The 20,413-nt window shown below is 47.1% G+C and overlaps 1 protein-coding gene across 4 annotated transcripts; it reads left to right on the top strand.

Moving 5' to 3' along the window:
* Positions 1–1,277: 1,277 nt before the first annotated feature.
* On the top strand, positions 1,278–13,998 carry LOC122371371 (retinol dehydrogenase 13-like). 4 transcript variants are annotated; one of them, XM_043347648.1, is made up of 8 exons: positions 1,278–1,342; positions 4,755–4,867; positions 5,007–5,172; positions 6,703–6,811; positions 7,225–7,370; positions 7,916–8,084; positions 8,425–8,632; positions 13,204–13,998. In XM_043347648.1, exons 2-8 carry the CDS (start codon positions 4,791–4,793, stop codon positions 13,466–13,468), a joined length of 1,140 nt encoding a protein of 379 aa, XP_043203583.1. In that variant the 5' UTR covers positions 1,278–1,342; positions 4,755–4,790; the 3' UTR covers positions 13,469–13,998. The 4 variants fall into 4 exon arrangements, with proteins under 4 accessions (XP_043203583.1, XP_043203581.1, XP_043203582.1 ...); XM_043347646.1 differs by having other exon boundaries at positions 1,331–1,486; XM_043347647.1 differs by lacking the exon at positions 1,278–1,342 and adding an exon at positions 1,372–1,443.
* Positions 13,999–20,413: the final 6,415 nt, after the last annotated feature.

Genomic DNA, 20,413 nt, shown 5'->3' with positions numbered 1-20,413 from the left:
CATGGGGCGTTTTGCCCCGCGACCTACTGGGGCGTTTTACCCCAACACGTAGTTCGGTCAGAGAACAACGCCTTGCACTCCAGCAAGGCATAATTTAACACGAACCAACCCGGCATTATAAGCGTTTGATAAAGTTGTTCAAAATACATAAAAGTCGTTAACATGCTGTGGACCATAAAAGAACGCCATGATGCATAAGCTGACAACAAAACATAAAAATCGCTCCCAAAACACATTTTTGGCTATATCTCCCTAAAGAGTCATCACAATTTCTTTCCAGTCTGCTCATATAATGATCATATAGTCATAGTGCACGTTTTAAAGAAGAGATGATGTTTCTCCAGAACCTTGCCAGTTCCGAGAAACATCGCTGAGGCGTTTTACCTCGGCGGGGCGACTTGCCCCGGTCTACCCTATACCTGCATAGAGCCGAGACCTCCGGCTGTATTTTCCCACGATCAGCCGGATTGCAAAGCCGTGTATTTTTCGTCCGTTGCAGGCGGCCGGCGCAATCTCCGTGAAAGAAGCGCTCCAGTGACAAAAGCACGAGCAGATCGCCTAAATGCCGGTGGCCGCGAGAATTTCTCTAGTTTCTGAAGAATTTTTCGGGACCCATGCTCTACTCATACCGGCCCCCGCCGAAGTTAGTTGGTAGCACCGCTGCTCCACGGCGTACATTTCCTACCAGCCCATAGGGTTTACATGTTAAATGGCCTGTTTTCGGCGAGCGATATCTCGGTCAACCTTTGAAGGAATCAATAGTTCTTAGTCTCAAATGATAGATCGATGAATTTTCTTTCGACAATTCCTCTACTATTTTTCACGAAACCCAGCCGATCTTCTACGGCGTACAGGGTAAAGATTTCTCTGCACGCCAGCACCCGCGATCCGCCTCTCCGAGCGTCGGTTCGCGGTCCTCGGTAGCGCAGTCGGTAGCGTATCGGGCTACAGATCCGAGGGTCGTGAGTTCGAATCCTGGGAGCGCCGCGTGATTTTGGCTAGAATTAAATAATGTAGATTCTTGAATGTTTGCATAATCAATTATTAATAGCTAATTGAATGTATCGGCCCACTAATCGGCCCTTAAAACCTGTTATTTAAGAAATTTAAGGAGTGATTGTCACGTGCGCGTCACGACTGCCAACCATAGGCGCTACCATATTCTAGATTGAACTAACTTTTTGCTAGCCCCGACCACATATAGTAGGTTTTCTAGTAGTTATACTAGAAATTCCTACCAAAGTTCGTCCTACCCTTCACTCAATATACCCTGACTCATACTGCATCCGAATATACGCGAGCTGCTCCCCTTCTGTGGGCCTTCTACCACGCCAAACGTCACGTGTGTATTTCACGAACCTTGATCAAATCGCCCCAGGCGCCCTGTTTTCGTTTTCACCGTCGTCCCATCTTTTACGCAACTTTCATTACTGGCCTGCTGATGTTAGTAAAATTGAACATTATTCCAACTGATCTCATTTTTGAGGTATATACCCCGTGTGTATTGAGTCGTCTACCGTCATTTATTTTTATTTTTGTTTGAGTGGTCGGAGGATCTGTGGCTAACCCGTGTGATATTTTTTATTGGATGTTGCTAGTGCGTATACAATTGCATAAACTGATTCCTTGAACTGCCTACTGCCTTGGAACTGCCTTGCATGCATCATATGTTGATACGAATCAGAATTGAATTGTCTGAGATCTCCAAAACCAGTTAATAGGTATTTTTTCAATGAAATTTGGTAGTTATTCATTTTTGCTCACTCTAGTCTAAGTGATTGTTTTTGCTTCAGGGATGGCTCTTTTACTTGTTGGCATGTCCATTGTGCACGGTGTCAGCCTAAAACACCGAATGGTACTCTCTTAGCAGACGTCACCCCAGTTGCCAGATCTAATGGCCAGTTGAAAAATCTAGAGACTTTTTGAAAAGTCTCTAAATGGGCAGGAAAATCACCCCAGGGGTCAATTAGGGGGCGGGGAACACGAATTTGACACTTATTTTGGCCTAACTCCCCTCCTTCATCCCTTAATCCTCTCTTAAAGGACGGGGCGCGTCAAAAGTGCCTCAAGGATTCGTCTGATCGCCAAAATGAGGGTCGCAATCGATTCCTCGCGTCAATATGTGGCCGCAGCCTCACGTTCCAGATGTGTGCAGCGTATCCCTTATCCCTTAATCGCCCCTTAGAGGAAGGGGTGCGTCAAAAGTGCCTCAAGGGCTCGTCTGATCGCCAAAATAAGGGTCGCAATCGATTCCTCGGGTCGATATCTAGCCGTAGCCTCACGTTCCTGATGTGTGCAGCGTATCCCTTATCCCTTAATCGTCCCTTAAAGGACGGGGCGCGGCATAAGTGCCTCAAGGGCTCGTCTGATCGCCAAAATAAGGGTCGCAATCGATTCCTCGGGTCGATATCTAGCCGCAGCCTTACGTTCCAGATGTGTGCTGCGTTTCCCTTATCCCTTAATCGTCCCTTAAAGGACGGGGCGCGTTAAAAGTGCCTGAAGGGTTCGTCTGATCGCCCCCCTCCCTACGGAGCGCGATATAAGGGGCATTTAAGGGGTAAGGGACCGGTGCCAAACATCTGGACTGGAACCCAAAACTGCGGCTAGATATCGACCCGAGGAATCGATTGCGACCATTATTTTGGCGATCAGACGACACCTTGAGGCACTTTTGACGCACCCCTTCCTCTAAGGGGCGATTAAGGGATAAGGGATACGCTGCACACATTTGGAACGTGAGGCTGCGGCCACATATTGACGCGAGGAATCGATTGCGACCCTTATTTTGGCGATCAGACGAATCCTTGAGGCACTTTTGACGCGCCCCGTCCTTTAAGGGAGGATTAAGGGATGAAGGAGGGGAGTTAGGCCAAAATAAATGTCAAATTCGTGTTCCCCGCCCCCTAATTGACCCCTGGGGTGATTTTCCTGCCCATTTAGAGACTTTTCAAAAAGTCTCTAGATTTTTCAACTGGCCATTAGATCTGGCAACTGGGGTGACGTCTGCTAAGAGAGTACCCACCGAATTATCCCATTGATCCTGGAAAATTATCCCTGATTTTCCGGATGCCGAACCCATGCTAAGTGTTTACCATGGACTGCAGTAAGCAGTTCACAACCTATATATACAATGTGGACTTCTCAGTAACTGAAAGTTTGTTTTTTAAGTTTGACCCTCACTGTTAACTGTCTCTTTGAAGACAGCACGAGAATAGCTTGCTGAATCACTGAGAAAACTGTCAGGTGCACATTGATTTCACAGACGATAAGTTTTATTCAAAATTATTTCTTCCTTGCTCTTATTTCCCACAGGCCACACTCCTAGCTCTTCTTTACCTATATATACAACCCCACAGGGAAAGACAACTTATTCTAGTGCTGGCAATTCTAGTGCTGTGTTCAAAGAGTTGTTAACAGTCACAATGCAAATGAGGGTCAAACTTAGAAAAAAAAAACGAACTATAGCTACCTCTGGCAATTGGCATTTGCATAAAAGGCACCAACTTAGGATAAAGAGGAAAAGGTTGCAGGTGCCACAAGCCCACCATTGCCTTAACAATCTTGCATGGATTAGAGAAATAATGCCATATAATGTGAAAACCACACTTTTTAGGGTATAAGTGTAGATAAAGTATGATTGGTAGGTTGTAGGTTGGTAGGTGGCTGGTGGTAGGTTATAGGTTTTAGGTTGGTAGGTTGTAGGTGGTAAGATGTAGGTTTGTAGGTTATAGGTTGATAGATTCAGTAATCAGGTAAGGTTAGGTCAGGTTAGAGTATGTTTTTTATCTTCATTGTACTTCATCTACACATTTACCCTTTTTAGTTTAAAAAGGACCAGAAACCATAGTTACCCACAATATTTTAAACATAAAACAACTGTCTGGTAATTTGGGGCATTTCAGCTGTAAGTGTGCACGAAAAGGTGTGGAGATTGGAGTGTGTTGAAAGGTGACCCAATATTTTATGTTACGATGACTTGCAATGCCTGTACTTTGTGTTGCTTGTACTGGTTGTGGTGAAACAGGTATTGTGATTTAGACTTGTGTTTCAAGGCATTTTCGTTGCTTGTCTTGCATTTCAATTTTTGCGGTATGTCAGTATTATTGTGCCCTCAAAATTTGATAAAGATTAGCTGATGCCACAAAGCATAATGCATTGAAAATTTCATTTTATGCCCTGACTTACTGATCATAAAAGCAGAGTAGAGCTCAAGCAAGGCTGTGTAGTGTGTGCAGGAGCTCAAACTCAGAAGTCAGACCTTATGGAAAATATTGAAATGCTATTTATTTATTACTATTTCCAATGCTATATCAGGAATGTATCAATGACGTTCCAGCAGAAAACACTGAAGAATAGCCAAAGGTCTTTTGCAAAGATACTTTCTAAAATATGTTAAGGTTATAGTGATGTACCTATTAAACCTGTCAGATTGACTCACATTTGAGAGCAAATAAGACCGTCCAGATTGTGTCTTGTGATATTTAAAAGAGTGTATAATGAAACATTTTGATCGAAGTGTTTGAATCTTAGGGAAGCCAGGCCTTATATAACTCTAAATTATATTATTACTTTTAATCATAGCTAATAAATTGAAGATGCTTTACAAAGTATATTGAAGGTGAATTATCCAGGACCATGGGTAATGTAATGCCTAATTCTGTACTGCTTTTAGCACATTTTGCTCCTGCAAAATAGATGATAATATGGTGTACCTAGGAATACAATTGGTCCTAATATCTTCCTGCATATTTCAGCTGATATAACTTCTGCTCCCTTAGTACCAAGCAAACATGAATAGCTTGATGAAGAAGGGTCTTCTGGCTGCCTCAGTAGTAGGCACTGTGGTTGGTGGAACGGTGCTTCTTAGGTGAGTAACCAATGAACCATTGCATTCAAGTGAAGTGTACCTGCACGCGCACGTGCAGTTTTCTCGCTGTCATTCCCACTGATTGAGACCAGTCTCCACTTCCAGTCTCGTTCACCTGACTATGTTACCGCGCCTCCAGGGACGCCGGCACGGCGCCCAAGTTTAGCACGGAGGCCCGGCTGGATGGCCGCACGGTGGTGGTGACGGGCGCCAACACGGGCATCGGCCGAGAGACGGCGCTCGACTGCGCCCGGCGCGGCGCGCGCGTCCTGCTCGCCTGCCGGGACATGACCAAATGTGAGGAGGTACGCCAGTCGCAGCTGGGGGGAGCGAGGAGGTCTGTGGGATGGGAAAGGATGCTTTGGGGTATTAACAGTTTCTTCGGCCAACGCATGACAAATCGTGAAAAGCAGGAATGGCGGGAATTTTGAAATCTCGTTGGTAGAATTACTCGGCGACAGGACAAAGTGTCCTGAGATCGCACCAGCTTGTACTGTGTGTATCGGTTCCCGACATGATGCTTTGTGTTTAATGTTTGTTTGTTTGTTTGAGATTTATTGATGAATTATAATAATGTAGTTTTGTTACCTCCTATGTTGTTGCAAACTCATCGCCTTTGAGCCTATTAGTCGATAAGAACACTAGAATGTGTTCCATCTAACTAAGCGCAGTTACAAGTGTAACTTATGGATGTCCAACCTAGCCCTCGCCGGACCTATTGGTTTTCTACATACGCGCCGGCCGAGGGGGGGGGGGGGGGCGGGTACGCCCCCCCCCCTCGCCGTTTCGCCCCTGGTGGAGCTAGCGCGTCGCGGAAAAAACGAGCGTGTGCGCCGTTACGAGACGCAGAGATTGATACCCGATTTTAAGGTCCTAGGTCAACCGGTGACCTCTGAGGTCAGGTCAAGTGCCCCAAGGTACGGTTCAGTTTTTGGTGAATAACTTCGCAAAAAACGGCCGCAGAGCGCCGATTTTGGCAGCATCGTGTTCGCCTCGCTCAGGCGCGTCGAATGATATACTTTTTGTCCGGGTCAGGTCAATTTGGGGTGTTGACCTCAGGTCAAGGTCAGGTCAGCACCCCCAGGTCACGAAGTTGGTCGAAAGAGGTCATGTCGCATATCATTCGATTCGGCAGGCCTTCCTGAGTCCATTGGTGGCTTTCCCGACTCGCTAGCTCAATTTGGTCAAGAGTTATTGACGAAAAACTAATATGACCTTGATGACGTCATAAATGACGTCACGCAAGGTCAACATTGCAAAAGTGACGCATCTAACCTTGCAAGGAGTGCATCAAATCACGATTCTGTGTGCTTGAGATAGTTGGAGATCGTTCCCGGCGCCAGAATAGCAGTTTTCATTTTTCCCCATTGACTTATAATGGTGAGGTCACGAAAATGACCTGACCTCATATGACCTTTAGGAAAAATCCGAGATATACAAGTTGTGGGACTCATAATGGATACTAGATCCTGCAAGTTTCATTTCTCTGTGACATCTCCTCTAGCAGTGAGGGCGTTGCGAAGTTGCGACATCTGAAGACCGTGCAGAGGTTCACTTATGACGTCATAGGTCAGTGACCTGACCTGACCCAAAAATGCGGTTGGTGTCAAAAGATGCGGCTTGGATCAAAGGTCAGGTATGCCAAGTTTCAGCTCTCTATCGCCAGCGTGTTCGGAGCTATCGCGAAAAAATCCTATGGGGGGGGGGGCGGCACCCGCCCCCCCCCCCCCCTCGGCCGGCGAGGGCTAGTTACCTTTGGCATACACCGTGTACTTACATTCGTGTTGCAGCAGCGTTAGGTGAATACATTTCTATGCATTCTTCATTCGTTGCAGGCCCGAAAGTTCATCGTACTGGAGACTTCCAACAAATACGTATACTGCAGGCACTGCGATCTGGCGTCACAAGAATCGATCAGAAAGTTCGCTGAAGCCTTCAATAAAAGTATGTATTGGTCTTTTATCCTATCGCTTGCCACTGCAAGGCATACTCATTACTCACCGTCCCAACAGTTTACATGTAAGCTTACTCGTCTTATTATTAGCTGTGTAGATCGATAAAGCTAACCATTTACATCCCTGAAATCTGTTTAAGCTATTGTAGAGTGGATACTTACTCTATCATGTTCCTTTGCCCTTACATGTTTTATTTCATTCGTTTATTTTAGCCATGCTCATCAAGTAAAAATGATGCCTCATGCTTTTGTCGGTATTTTGCGAGCGAGCCCGATACTCCGTGTGTTATTGTACAAGTCAGATAGTAGGTACCTACATATGTTAAAATATTGCTGCTAATATTCTGCCCTGGGGCATCATGCCGTCATATTATGACATCTAATATGTGTTTTTCAACACCAGCCGAGCCGCGTCTGGATGTTCTGGTGAACAATGCTGGCGTAATGCGCTGTCCGCGGCTGGTGACTCTCGAAGGCATCGAACTTCAGCTGGGTGTCAACCACATGGGGCACTTTCTGCTGACGAACCTTCTGCTCGACAAACTAAAGGTTAGTTTTCTAAAATATTAAGATCAATTCAATAACAATGAATGCTGTCATTAGGATAACTTTGCAGTCGCACCTTACCCTGAATGTTGAATTGAAACGTTTAGCAATTGATTCATTTATCTGCACTTTAAACCGCCTTGCATGTGCTCGTATGGTCGCCGTAATTATTGAACAAGGTCAGTTAATATGTTAGAGCTTAGCTCACGGACGAGTTGCTTTGTCACAAAATTCGCATTCAACCAGAGAGACAGAACCATTTGTATGTTTCCTGTCCGTAATCATGCGGCTCCGCTGCGATTATATATTCGTCCCGTCCTTACGACATCGTCCCGTGCCGTCCCCCACAGAGCAGCGCCCCCAGCCGGGTGGTCTCATCAGTGTGGCACACCGGCGCGGTCTCAGTCACAGTCACAGTCACAGTCGCAGTCACACTCCTGTCCTGTTTCTACAGAGCAGTGCGCCCAGCGGGGCACACCGGCGTGGTCTCAGCTCAGTCACTAACACACAGTCTCAGTCACAGTCACACCCCTGTCCCGTTTCCACAGAGCAGCGCTCCCAGCCGGGTGGTGAATCTCGTCAGTGTGGCTCACCGCCGCGGCGCCATCGACTTCAAGGACCTCAATAGCGATAAGGAGTACTCACCCGTCGAGGCGTACAACAACAGTCAGCTGGCCAACATGATATTCACCGTGGAGCTGGCCAGGAGGCTCAAAGGTGGGTCAGGATGGAGGAGGGGGCGGGTGGTAGCCAGCAGGTTCAAAGGTGGGTCAGATATTTAGAGCAGAGCTACCGAATAGTCAACTGTCGAGGGTTTACATATGCTGTCATTCAAAAATTATTTGTGTGTTAATTTGTACTTGAAGGATTGTTATACTTTGCCGACCGTTGTTTCCGCTACTTTGTTGATAAAATGCTCACCTACGAGCTAACTATCGGGACAACACCAGACCCATGAACCCAACTCCAGTGCCCTAACCCCCTTAGATGCTGACCCATGGCTTGCCTAACCTGTGAGGTAACCCCTGACACATAACCGGTGCCTTTATCCCCACAGGCACGGGTGTGACGTGTAACGCCGTCCACCCGGGTCTCACCGCCACCGAGCTGAGTCGCCACATGAGCTTCTACAACAGCTGGCTGGCGGCCGTGGTGGTGAAGCCCCTGCAGTGGTTCGTGCTCCGGACACCCGCTCAGGGCGCCACAGCAGTCGTGTACGCCGCCGCCGAGCCTTCGCTCAGTGAGAGGACGGGAGAGTACATTAGGTGAGAGGGGATCGACAGGGAGAGTACATTATGTGATAGGGGAATGACAGGGGAGTACATTAGGTGAGTGGTGAATGACAGGGGAGTACGTTAGGTGAGAGGGAAGCGACTGCGGAAGTGCGGAGTGTATTAGGTAAGAGGGGAGCGACAGGGGAGTATTACATTAGGTGAGAGGAGATCGACAGGGGAGAACATAGTGGTGAGCAGGGAACGGCTGGGTAGTGCATCAAGCGAGCGGGGACGGTCGCCTATCGCCGGCCGGTCGTTTTGTTCGTTACGGTCGTTGTGTATGGTGGGTTCCATCATAGTTCGTAGGTAGGTACAGTTTCAAGTTTCAACAGCCCTAGTCTGAGGTAATGATGTGGGTCTGCAGCTTTTATTACGGAGCGAGCGAAGCGAGCGGAGTCTTTCCTTAACCCGGCAGTTGCTGGGGTATTTCGCCACCCACCGTTTGCTGGGGGGGGGGGGCGTTAAACGCCCCCAGCCGATAACTCGAGAACCAATAGGCGCAGCGAAACGCACGAGGCGGCAAACGAAAGAACGCGACGAGACGCTTCAGATGAGCACTTAAAAGTTGAATTTTGAGGTCACAGGTCGGGTCAAGGTCAGGTCAAACACCTGAAATCGGGCTTTCAGTAGCATGGACTTCAGGACTTCGCAATGGGCGCCTTTCGTCATAAACTCTGTCAAAACGGTGCACAATCCATCATATAAGGCCTACAAGAGTGTCAGCTCCATGTAGGGGTCAGTCAAGCATAGGTCAGGGTCAAGGTCAGGTCAACCGGGTAGGCATATATCCCCGAAAATCAAAACTGATATTCGCAGCCTGTGACACATGTTTTACAGGTAATTTGAGGCGTAGAACACGATGGTGACATTCATTTTATCATATGTGTACGTGTTTGGCTCAAAAAGTTCAATTTAAGAAATGCTTGTATCATGGTCGTGAAGTAGTCACGAGAAATTGCCAAGATTCAGTTCAAGATTATGGAAAATGCGGAACGATAATCAATAATCGAAGATAGCCATTTGATTGATCATGGTATTGGCAGTCTAATGGCGTTTACGGCATGTCTGCATGTCTATTCTGTGATTTTGTGATTTTATATGATTTTTTGAACATATGCCGTTTTTGGTCGAAAAGTCAGAAATCATGACGTCACTAAAACCTCGGTATCTCAAAAATTTTCCGACCGATTTTTTTGAAACTTTGTCACAATAAGCTTCAATCCATTCCCTACAGGTACCCAAAATTTGGCGCGCCTGCGGCGCGCCGTTTTTATGCTAAGGCCCGGCGAAAAAAGTGGGGGCGTTTAACGCCCCCCCCCCAGCAACTCGCGGGTTAAATTAATGGAAATTTCTGAGTATAGGGTGTTCACTAAAAATTGACACAAACTTTGAATGACTGCACATCAAAAGTGAAGCAAGCTATTACGATGCAACTTAGCATGGAGATAAAAGGGACATTTTTGTATCATACCGAGCATAAAATTTCACGGGTGTAATGAAAACAGTGGCGTTGGAGGTCGTTTTAACCCTCGCCCGTATAGGGGGGGGGGGGGTCGAACAGACCCCCCATGGTTTTTCGCGAATAACTCGCGTAAAAAGCGGCCGATCGCGACGAAACTTTCAGTACCCTCGCGTTCATCAATTTCACACCTACCCTGAAAATTTCATGACCCTGACCCAAATGACCTTTGACCTGTGACCTACTTTTCGAGACCATGTTTGGCTGGAATCGCGATTCGGCGCATGTCGGCTCGCATTAGCCGCGCGTTTGCAGTCTTTTCGTGGTTTCAAGCGTTCAAACATGTGCTATGATGTTGCCCCCATGCATTAGGGTGGGTGTCAAGGTCACCTGAAGGTCAGGTCAGGTCACTGACCTTCGATGACCTCGGTTCACTTTTTCGAGTTTTACATGTTTCTAGGCCAGTTTTTGGAGCTGAATTCGAATTTAGCAACCATATGAACATTTACGAAGTAGTTTTGGTGCCTTCGTAACATGTTACGAAGCTGTCAGAGGCGGTTGCCACCTACTACGAATACCCTTACTGGTTTACCTGACCTGACATGACCCGACCTGGCCTAAATACATGAAGACATCATCTGTGATCAAAACTAACATGATATTCGTGATCAGCACCCCGAAAAACCCCATAGCAGCCACACTTTACGACGTTCTAACAGGTCCCGATTTTCCCGCCTTTGGGGTCATTGACCTGACCTGCAAGGTCAACCAATGACCTAGGACCTTAAAATTGGGTATCATCGGCTTCCTCTCGTTACGGGCAACACGCTCGTTTTTTCCGCGAAGCTCTAGCTCGATCAGGGGCAAAACGGCAAGGGGGGGTCCAACGGACCCCCCCCCCCTATACGTTCGCGGCTGGAAAAACACCAATACGGGCGAGGGTTAAATAAGGACCACCGAAAGCCAATTGGCACGCTTTTTCCCAAAATAGTACGTCAATGGGAGAGTCTGGCACGTATAAATACCTAATGAAAGCTTAAAATGTCGAAATTAGTTACATACCGTATGGTGGGACAAAAGTTCTCGTGGGTGTGGGAGTCAGAAAATCTGAAGTGGTGCAAATGTGAAGATATTGACCTAAGGAAAGGTCGGGGCCCCGAAAATGCACGTGGAGGGGCTTTTTGGCACCTCACGGCGCAATGCTGTTGATCAGTAAGGTATTAATTGTGCCTAAGCGAAGAACATATATCACACCTGAGGCTAGGATGATTTACAACCGGCGTAAATGATTTCTCGAAGCGACTGGGAACAACATAAGGCAAGAGAAGTAAATAACCAATGGTCAAGAAAGGGCCACAAATTGCAGAAAAAGACCGATCTATTTAAGGAAGAAAAATCATGTTTTTGTCAAAGGGCGACAATTAACTAGACAATGGAGTATTCTGTAGTGATGTTATGATACAAGAGCTGATGTTAATGATACAAGAGCTAACGTCCATTTAGTATCCAAGCTAAAGCTGGATGCCGTGGTACGTGTGTTATTTCAGAGCATATCATCAGTTCGACTTTATTCCTCCAGGCCGGTCCTTTACAATATGATACTTTTTGAGTCAAGTGTATTATTAAGCACTAGAGGTTCATGCAGAACAACATATGTAACCAGAAGGTGATCTTCTGGTCCGACCTCGCGCCAGCACACTAATCAAGGGGCGCCTTGGGGGCTCCGGCCGATGTAAAAATTGCATGATTGAAACAAGGCCCGATAAGCCATTTGCCACGACTGAAATTAACAAATGAGCATCTAATGTGATTTGCTGAAGGCTATTACGTATATTGGTGTCTTTAAATTTGATACAAAATATCAACTGGCTGCTCATTACCGCCATGAATTGGCCAAATTCACGGTCCACTGGTGCCAGACCTTGTGAAAACACTTACAAGAAAATGTCCAAAAAATGACCTACGGGAATCAGGCAAATCTGTTGACGCTCTATGGTTTGCAGCAGATGCAATGTGCATTACAACGATGCCTCGTTTGTTTAAATCGGTACATTTTTACCGAAGATACAGCCTGCTAAACTTTGTCTCAATTTTTAGTGAACACCCTGTATGAGCGGCCGGCCGGCCGTGCGGACGCTTTTGCGAGGCTTATATCTCAGCAACCATGTGACCGATTTACACGCGGTTATTTTGGTAGGGTAGCTTCATTCCTTCTACCAAGTATTGGACTATTTCCGATGCATGTGGGTGACCCCTTATGCACGTGTCACGTGCAAAACGAAGAGGTGTCAGTTTTGTAATTGTTGCAATATCTCGGTAACTACTTGGCCGATTGCGCTGAAAGTTGGCATGTAGGTAGGCACCCACTAGGCACTGCATATCCATGTGCCAGAGTTGGGGTGCTGCTGCACGTGCGCACGTGCAGGGGTCGTTTCCAGATCTCGAGAACGGCTGGACCCATTGCGCTCAAATTTGGTACACGGTTACGGAGCAGTTAGTAGGGTGCCGTGCACAAGTCAGTTGGGACCCATTTTGCACGTGCGCACGTGCAGGGTGCCGCTTCCAGATCTCGAGAACGGCTGGGCCGATTGTGCTCAAATTTGGCACATCGCTTGAGACCGGTTAGTAAGGTACCGTGTACAAGTTAGGTAGTTGAAGGTACCCCCTCGAAATTTCGCACGTGCAAGGCCCACCCTCTCGCTCGCTCCGTTAGTCTCCCCAAAAGGCGTTATACTCGTGTCACACGGTAATAAGTGATGGTTATATAGTTGCGATGTGTTGTGGCCTTCAGGAGTTGTGTACAATGTACATGAATGCATCAAATGGTGACACTGGCCCGTGCTGTCTATGACATTTATGTGACAGTTGTGTCGTGTCGGAAATGAGTGTGAACGAGTGTTGTTTATATACCGGAGTTGTGTGATCAATATGATAAGGACTGAGGAGTGACATGTCCGTGGCCGTGCTGTCTGTGACATTTCCCTCCGGCGCCGGCAGTGGGTGAGAGGGAATGTCGCGTATCGAAACATGTTATGTATAAACGAGTGCCAATATTGCTGTCTTTGGCATGTGTCTAACAGCAACTTCCCTCCCGTTTCGGCAGTGAGTGCGAGGGCACCACGATAGCTGAGGAGGCGCTGAACGAGCGGCTGGGAGCACGCCTCTGGGCCACCAGTGCACGGTTGACGGGTCTGACGGCCGGGCCCAGCAGACCCCCACCCGCCGAGTCCGCCCAAACTTCCACAGAGTCCACACCCGCCGAGTCCACATCCACAGAGTCCACGTCCACAGAGTCCACCGGCGCGGCCGCTGACGTTCCCGTCGATGTGACCCTGGCAGCGGCGACGGTTACCAGCGTGGCATCGTAGCGTGCTAGTCAAAGGTGGAATTTGAATGAACCGGCTGTTGAAAACACCCTGTGAATTGGTCAATTATGTGCCAATAAGGGCATTTTGTGAACACAAGCCTACAGTCGTCGATGAATAATTGACCTGGTGCGTCGTTTGAGTCGCTCCGTCGGCTGGGTGTACTCCGGCCAGGTGCTATTTCTATGGAGCACTATCTGGCGGGTGGGCGAAACCGATGCCGGGGTGTGATATTTGTCAGGGTGCTCGTAGCGCTTTTATTTATACGTGGAATACAGGTATATGTGCGCAAGCATGTCTGTGACGTATTGGACTTCAGCGCAGTGCAGCTTCAGCCTATGTGGATACATGGAGCACTTAGCTATGGAAGTGGATACAGACTAAGAAATCGTTAGACCACATGCTCATGCTCACGAACGATTTCGTCGTGGTAGACCTGGCTTATTGCTGTGGACTGCACGGCCGGTCTTCATGGAATAAAGCGCTGTGCAGTGTGCACGCTATTTGGTACATACATTAGATATTCACGACCATATACGTGTGCTCTTCTACGGTTTATGGCGTCACGTTGCGATAAGGTTTGCCGTACCGTATTCATTGCTCTCCTGTTAGTTACAGGCCGTGCGTTTCGGCTCAGTGATGGACAGTTTATCGGGACCTTTTTGGGAATGTTACGTACGATCTAGGCGCCGTTCAGCTCAGAGTCGGCCTTTTTCCGTGACCGTCCTCGTAACTACCAACTTTGCTGAAAAAGGTAATGTATTGGTGGTGCCGGGTTCTGCTCATTAGGGTTTCGTGGTTGTAAGCCGAGTGGCATTGCAGGCTTGGCACGGTCTGATAACCCTCGCCCGCACATGGGGGGGGGGGTGGTTGCCACCCCCCCCCCCCAGGCAGTCTTTCTGCTCTGCACTCAACATTTTTAGAGCTAGAAGGCTGATTTTTCGTATAGCTGCTCGTCTATCCTTTCATGATGTCCACTGAAAATTTCAAGTTGCTGTGATTTTTGGTTTCGGAGATATGACCTTGTTTTTCAGGTCATGTCATGACCCAAATGGCCAATTCTCAACATCTTGCGTTTGCCATGGGCCTTGTGAGCTTTTGACACCCTGATTTCGGCCTTTTTTGCCTGTCTTACCTCCCACCTATCATGGAACATGTTGTTTGACGATGTACAGGGGTCAAGGTCAGGGTCAAGGTCAACCTAGGTCATCTAAGATAATTGCGTTTTAGGCAAGCTGAATTTACTTTTTGTGAAGTTTTTTGACTGCATTTTTGGTAAAAGCTTCTCAGATCATGATTTCATGAGATATGGACCCAAAAACAATCGGTGCACACATCAGTATACACACAGACACACACAGACATACAAACACATATAATTGACCTTGACCTAACTTGACCTGAAATGACCTCAGCAGCAAAATTCTGGTCGGATAGTGTGACAAAGAGGTTCTAGCTGGCTTGGCACCAGAAAACAGCATCGTCATCGGTATTTGATAAGCAGCGCACTTGATATCCAACGGTGACCCAAAACAGCAACATTTTTTAGTTTGACCTGACCTGGAAGGTCAATGACTGACCTGAGAAGGTAAAACTGGGTATCATTGGATTCGTCTCTTCCCAAAGAATCTTTTTGGTCTTTACTGCTAAGCTCTATCTCCAACAGGAACGAAATGGCGCGGGGGGGGTGGCAACCACCCCCCCCCCCCATGTGCGTTCTAGGATGGGAAAATGGCATGTGCGGGCGAGGGATAATTGATGACCTAGCCCTCGCCATGCCCCCGCTCGTATTGGCGTTAACCCGCGCCCTGCTGGGGGGGGGGGGGGGTGTTTGAACACCCCCCCTTGTGGTTTTTCGCGAATATCTCAAAAACGGCGGCGCGGAGCGCCGCCGTTTTTGGTACACCTTATCATACATCAATTCTACACATGTTGTGAAAATTTCAGACCAAGGTCATTCAAGGTCAGGTCACCAGGTCACTTGAAGTGACTTCACCTCATAAAAAGTTTCAATGTCTGTCATAGCTACACCGAGTGACCGATCGCTTTGAAACTTTCAGCGATTGCTAAGAGCAATAGCATGTACAAAATGTATATCTCAGAATTTTGATATCGATGACCTAAGGTCAGGTCAATTTTGCGACCTCCCCATTATAAGTCAATGGGAGAAAATTGAAATGCGCCTCTTTTGGACGAAAGACATTATAAACACTCCCAAACACTGAATTACAAGTGGTTTAGACACACTGAACATGAAAATGGTGTCCGTGACCCCTGTTTATGCCCTGAGGTCATCTTAGGTCACGAATGGTATCTAACAGTTTTTCGAAAATAACTTTTGATAGAGGCATGCTAGAGCGATGAAAACGCCTTAGATGTGTTCAGCTTGACGATACGGATCGACTGATATGCAACATGACCCTTTCCGGTCAGGTCATGACCTTGACCTGAGGTCAAATTTTCAAGTTGACCTTTCAAGGTCAAGTTATAGTTCATTCGATGCGTCTTGACGAGAGGAACACGATGCCTGTACAAGTAAGCTCGTACAAGGCTTGGGTCAAAAGTTATTGCAGAAAAACTGTTTCCGAAAAAGTCGGCTATTTTTGCAGTTTTTGCCCCCTGCAGGCAAAACCGTTGACGTTAGGTCAAATCTGAGAGAATTACTCAGAAAGGGCGTTAATAGGGCTATCGAATGCGCTTTTCCGCGGCGCTGTAGCTCTATTGGTTCCCGAGTTATGCGTTGGCTTCTTGGAAATTGTCGACCTTCGACCTGGAAATCGGCGAAATTTTGCCTTCAATGACCTCTGGTGACCTGACCTTTGACCTGACCAAAAAATTGACCGAAGTGATTTCCTCATTATTTTTGACGCTCTTTCGAACGCCGCCTTCCGCGTATCGCTACGTGGCCCAGGAGCCGAGTTAGAAGGGGGGGGGGGTTCAAACACCCCCCCCCCCAGCAGGGCGTGGAAATCCAGGACCCCCAGCAGGGCGCGGGTTAATAGGTACAGCCGCGCTAATGATGTCATAGCGTTCAGCTCGTCAAGGCACATAGAATGATTGGCATGACGACCTACTAGAATCAATCTTTGAACTTAACCCGCGCCCCAGTGGCGGTCTCAGCCAACTTCGCCCTAGTGAGGGGGGGCATATGTTACCACCCACCTCTAACTCGAAAACTAAGAGGGCTAGAAAGACGCGGTAAAAAGCAGTCGATAGCTCTCAATGCGTACGTTTGAAAGTATTTCGGTCATTTTTGACCTTGGAGCAATATTGGGGTCACCAGAGGTCATCAAAGGTCAAAATTTGCCAATTGTCATTATATTTTTCAGAAAACATGCCGCTATCTCAGGAACTATGGTAGCTAGAAAAACGCATGGAAGAGCAAACGATAGCTTTTGAACTCTTCTTTTGAAAAGGTCATTATCAATATTGACCTCAGGTCAACGGTTTAGCCTCCAGAGGGCAAAAACTCCAAAAATAGCTGTTTTACGAAAAATGTTTTTCGACAATAACTTTCGACTACAAAAAGCCACGACATTTCTATTGCCAGAATCGTGTTCCCCTCGCCGAGACGCGTCGAATGAACTATAATTTGACCTTGAAAGGTCAACTTGAAAATTTGACCTCAGGTCAAGGTCATGACCTTACCGGAAAAGGTCATGTTGCATATCAGTCGACGCGTCTCAACAAGACAAACACAATGAGACCATCCCCAGCGTTCTATCTCTTTCCAATCGCGAGTTATTGGCAAAAAACTGTTTGTAGCCTCAAGTGACCTCGGATGACCTGTCTAGAGGCTATCAGCAAAAATTGCACCTTGGTCATCACGAGTGGACTAAATCATTGTGATTCTGAAATACTTGGACTGTTCCGATGCGTACACACGGATCTAGAGGCATTTTCATTTTTCTCCATTGACTTGTAATGGAAAGGTCACGCCACCGACCTGACCTTAGGTCACGGATATCAAAAATCCGAGATATACAAATTGTAGGCGCCAATAACAGCATGCAATCCACCAAGTTTCAAACCTTTCTGACAAACACTGCAGGCTGGACATGATTGCAAACTTTTTTTAAGGCTTGGTCAGTTAACTTGACCTGGTGACCTGACCTGACATGACCTGGGGTCAAAAATTTCACACATTGTCCAAAATTGATGTACCAAAAGCTACCCCAAGCGGCGCGGCGCTACGCGCCGCGGTTTTTTATTCACACGCAAAAAACGCGACAGGGTGGTAACATATGCCCCCCCCCCCCACTGGGGCGAAGGTTAAGCATTGAGGTCAACTCATATAATTTTCGATGTGGATTGACGAATCTGGTTCCTGATGGCATGCACGGTTATTTTTGTCCTAGCTTGATTAGATCAATGACATAGGTAAAAACATTATAAAGAACACTTCTTTAAAAGAAGGTTATTCGCAAAAAACTACCTCTATGTAGCGCTGTTATTTTGACTACTTTGACCCCTGTGACGTCATCTTTGACCTGACATGAAAATAACCTTCGTACAAATAACTAGTACCTAGATCTTGTCCGCCTGTATCCCATGCCGTTTAACGCTTGTCGTTAGCTTTCTTTATTTTCGAGATCTTAGGCGGGGGGGGGGGGGGCGTCGGCGTGAAATTGGCGCGGAACCTCGTTCAGCCTGAAACAGGCTCTTCCCGCAGTTGCAGGAAATCGCATGCGAGAGCCTATTCAATGCGATTCATAGGGGCAGAATGATAGGTAATGTATTTGAATAGGCTCTCATGCGATTTCGTAAATGAGGAAAAGAAGTCTGTTTCAGCCTTTGGTCGCGAGTTAATCGTCGCGTTGGTCGCCGTCACTGATATACTCGGGACGGGTACCTACCTACTATGGTTCGCCGGCGGGGACACGGCGGACGCAGCGCGGGGTCGTCGGTCCGACGGGTTCCCGGCACCCCGACGGTCCCAAGGGTCGTCGGTCGCGGGGTGGCGGCCGTGTCCGTCAGTCGAGGTCTGGACTCGGGGACGAAGCCTGGCAGAGGGACGGAGCGGCCGAGGCATGGTGGCGACCTCGGTGGTGACCTGCAGCCTTGCGTTCGGGTGGGTCGAACGACCGGGGACGGTTATTTTTTTCTTTACGTTTTTTTCAGTTTACACTTATATTAGCCACGTTTACATATAGGGTTAGTTGCCAGATAGGTAGTGGAATTCCGGTACCGAGACATTAGCCGCGTTTACATAGGGCTAGTTGCCAGATAGTGGAATTTCGATACCGAGACATTAGACGCGTTTACATGGGTTTGTTGCAAGCTTATATCTCCGTCCGTGATGTTGCATGAGATGCCAATGGTGCTTAACAATTTACAAAATGATCCCCTCTAAATGTTTAAAGACCACTGCATCGAAATTATCGCCAAATTAACGAGCTAGAGCCTCGTCAAATATGTTACCTATGTAAACCGGGTTATTTATTCCACTAACGAGACATTTCAGGCATATTCCGCTATTTTTGACGACCTATGGCCGGTATGTATTATTTTTATTATTTATTTTTATTTATTTTATTTTTTATTATCTTATTGCTTATTTTTCACGCCGAATCCGATGGTTATGGTTATATGTGACCCCAAGTCACTGTGCTGGTGATAAGTGTGCATTGAAAGCATAAAAAAATCGTTTTTACCATATCATAGCCGTCTATTTATCGGGAAACGGGGTGGGTGAATGGCTATGCAGGTGCAAAGCACAACAAAATTTCAAAACTGGCGTATGATTGTTACGAGAGATGGAACATTTAGCACGACTTCTTGTTCACAACGCGGCGTTTCTTCCACACGGTGTTAGCGACCTTCTTGGAACCTCTGGACTTGCTGCGTCCACGGCTCGATCCTTTGCTTTTCGCGTAAGTAGTAGGCTAGCTCTGGATCGGCCATAACGTCGCGGCTAGTCATGTTCTCGAGTCTTTGCGCCGTTAATTCTTGTTTCATTCGACTGAACAGTTCACGATAACGTGCCAAACGAGCGGATATACTAGGGATTAGAGTTGCAAAATTTCCCTACCGCACTACCGGCATGCCGGTAATTTTTCACTACCGCAGGTTTTTTCGTGGTATCTGGCATGTCTTGCCGGAAGCATGCCGGTATTTTTGATTTTCCACCAAAAAATTATCAGCATATGACTCAAACTTTGGACACTAAGAGGCTATTGAATTGTATTAACAGCAATCTTAGCCACTGCAAAATACATGTTGTGGTAGAAGTTCATTGCTAAGGGTAGAGGTAACATATGAACCTCAGCATTTCACAAGTTTGGCTCTAATTGGCATTGTCAAAAATCTACTGTGGTTTATCAAAGGAAGAATACTCATTCAATTCTGGGAAAGTTTTTAATCGTTAATCGTTTTAATCGTTGATCATTTTCACATCAATTTTGACTATAGGTAATACTCATTCATGTTGCAAAAGCACAACCAATTAGTAATGCTGGTAGTTTTGGTTGGACAATGGGTGGCTGCTGGGTGGGGCGGTTACTGAAATTGCCAAAATGTGGCAATGTGGCATGTAAGGGTAAGCCAGAAACAAGAATGCAGGTTTTTTAGTATGCCGGTAATTTGGCGGTTTTTTTTTTTGTGGCGTGGTAGCATGCCGGTATCCCAGAAAATTTTTTGGGGCGGGGCGGTGCCGGTAGCAGCCCATTGGGAAAATTTTGCAACTCTAGTAGGGATGTCATCTGATGGAGGTGGTGGAGTCTGGAGAGTGACTGTTGGACTGGTGTGGACTGGTGGTGGTGTAGCATAACTCTATGTTCTCGCCGACCTGTGACTCTGAGAGGGGTGCTGACCGGCTAGCGGTGTTCTCCGGTGTGGTAGCCCACCCGGGGTCAACGTGGAGCTGGTGGCGCTCTGCCGGATCAGTGAGGTGCGTTTCGCCTGTTGCCTGCTTCAGGGGACCAGAGCTAAATGGCGAATGGAGGACAC

This window comes from Amphibalanus amphitrite, unplaced genomic scaffold, assembly GCF_019059575.1.
Source record: "Amphibalanus amphitrite isolate SeventyFive unplaced genomic scaffold, NRLGWU_Aamphi_draft 001236F_arrow, whole genome shotgun sequence".
NCBI lineage: Eukaryota > Metazoa > Arthropoda > Thecostraca > Balanomorpha > Balanidae > Amphibalanus > Amphibalanus amphitrite.
This window is presented reverse-complemented; position numbering and strand designations above follow the sequence as displayed.

Bases quoted from the DNA above. Each gene is read 5' to 3' on its own strand.
- LOC122371371 (XM_043347648.1), top strand. From the start codon at position 4,791: ATGAATAGCTTGATGAAGAAGGGTCTTCTGGCTGCCTCAGTAGTAGGC. The intron at 5,173-6,702 runs GTACGCCAGTCG...CATTCGTTGCAG, and splicing joins ACATGACCAAATGTGAGGAG to GCCCGAAAGTTCATCGTACT. The intron at 7,371-7,915 runs GTTAGTTTTCTA...CCGTTTCCACAG, and splicing joins TTCTGCTCGACAAACTAAAG to AGCAGCGCTCCCAGCCGGGT.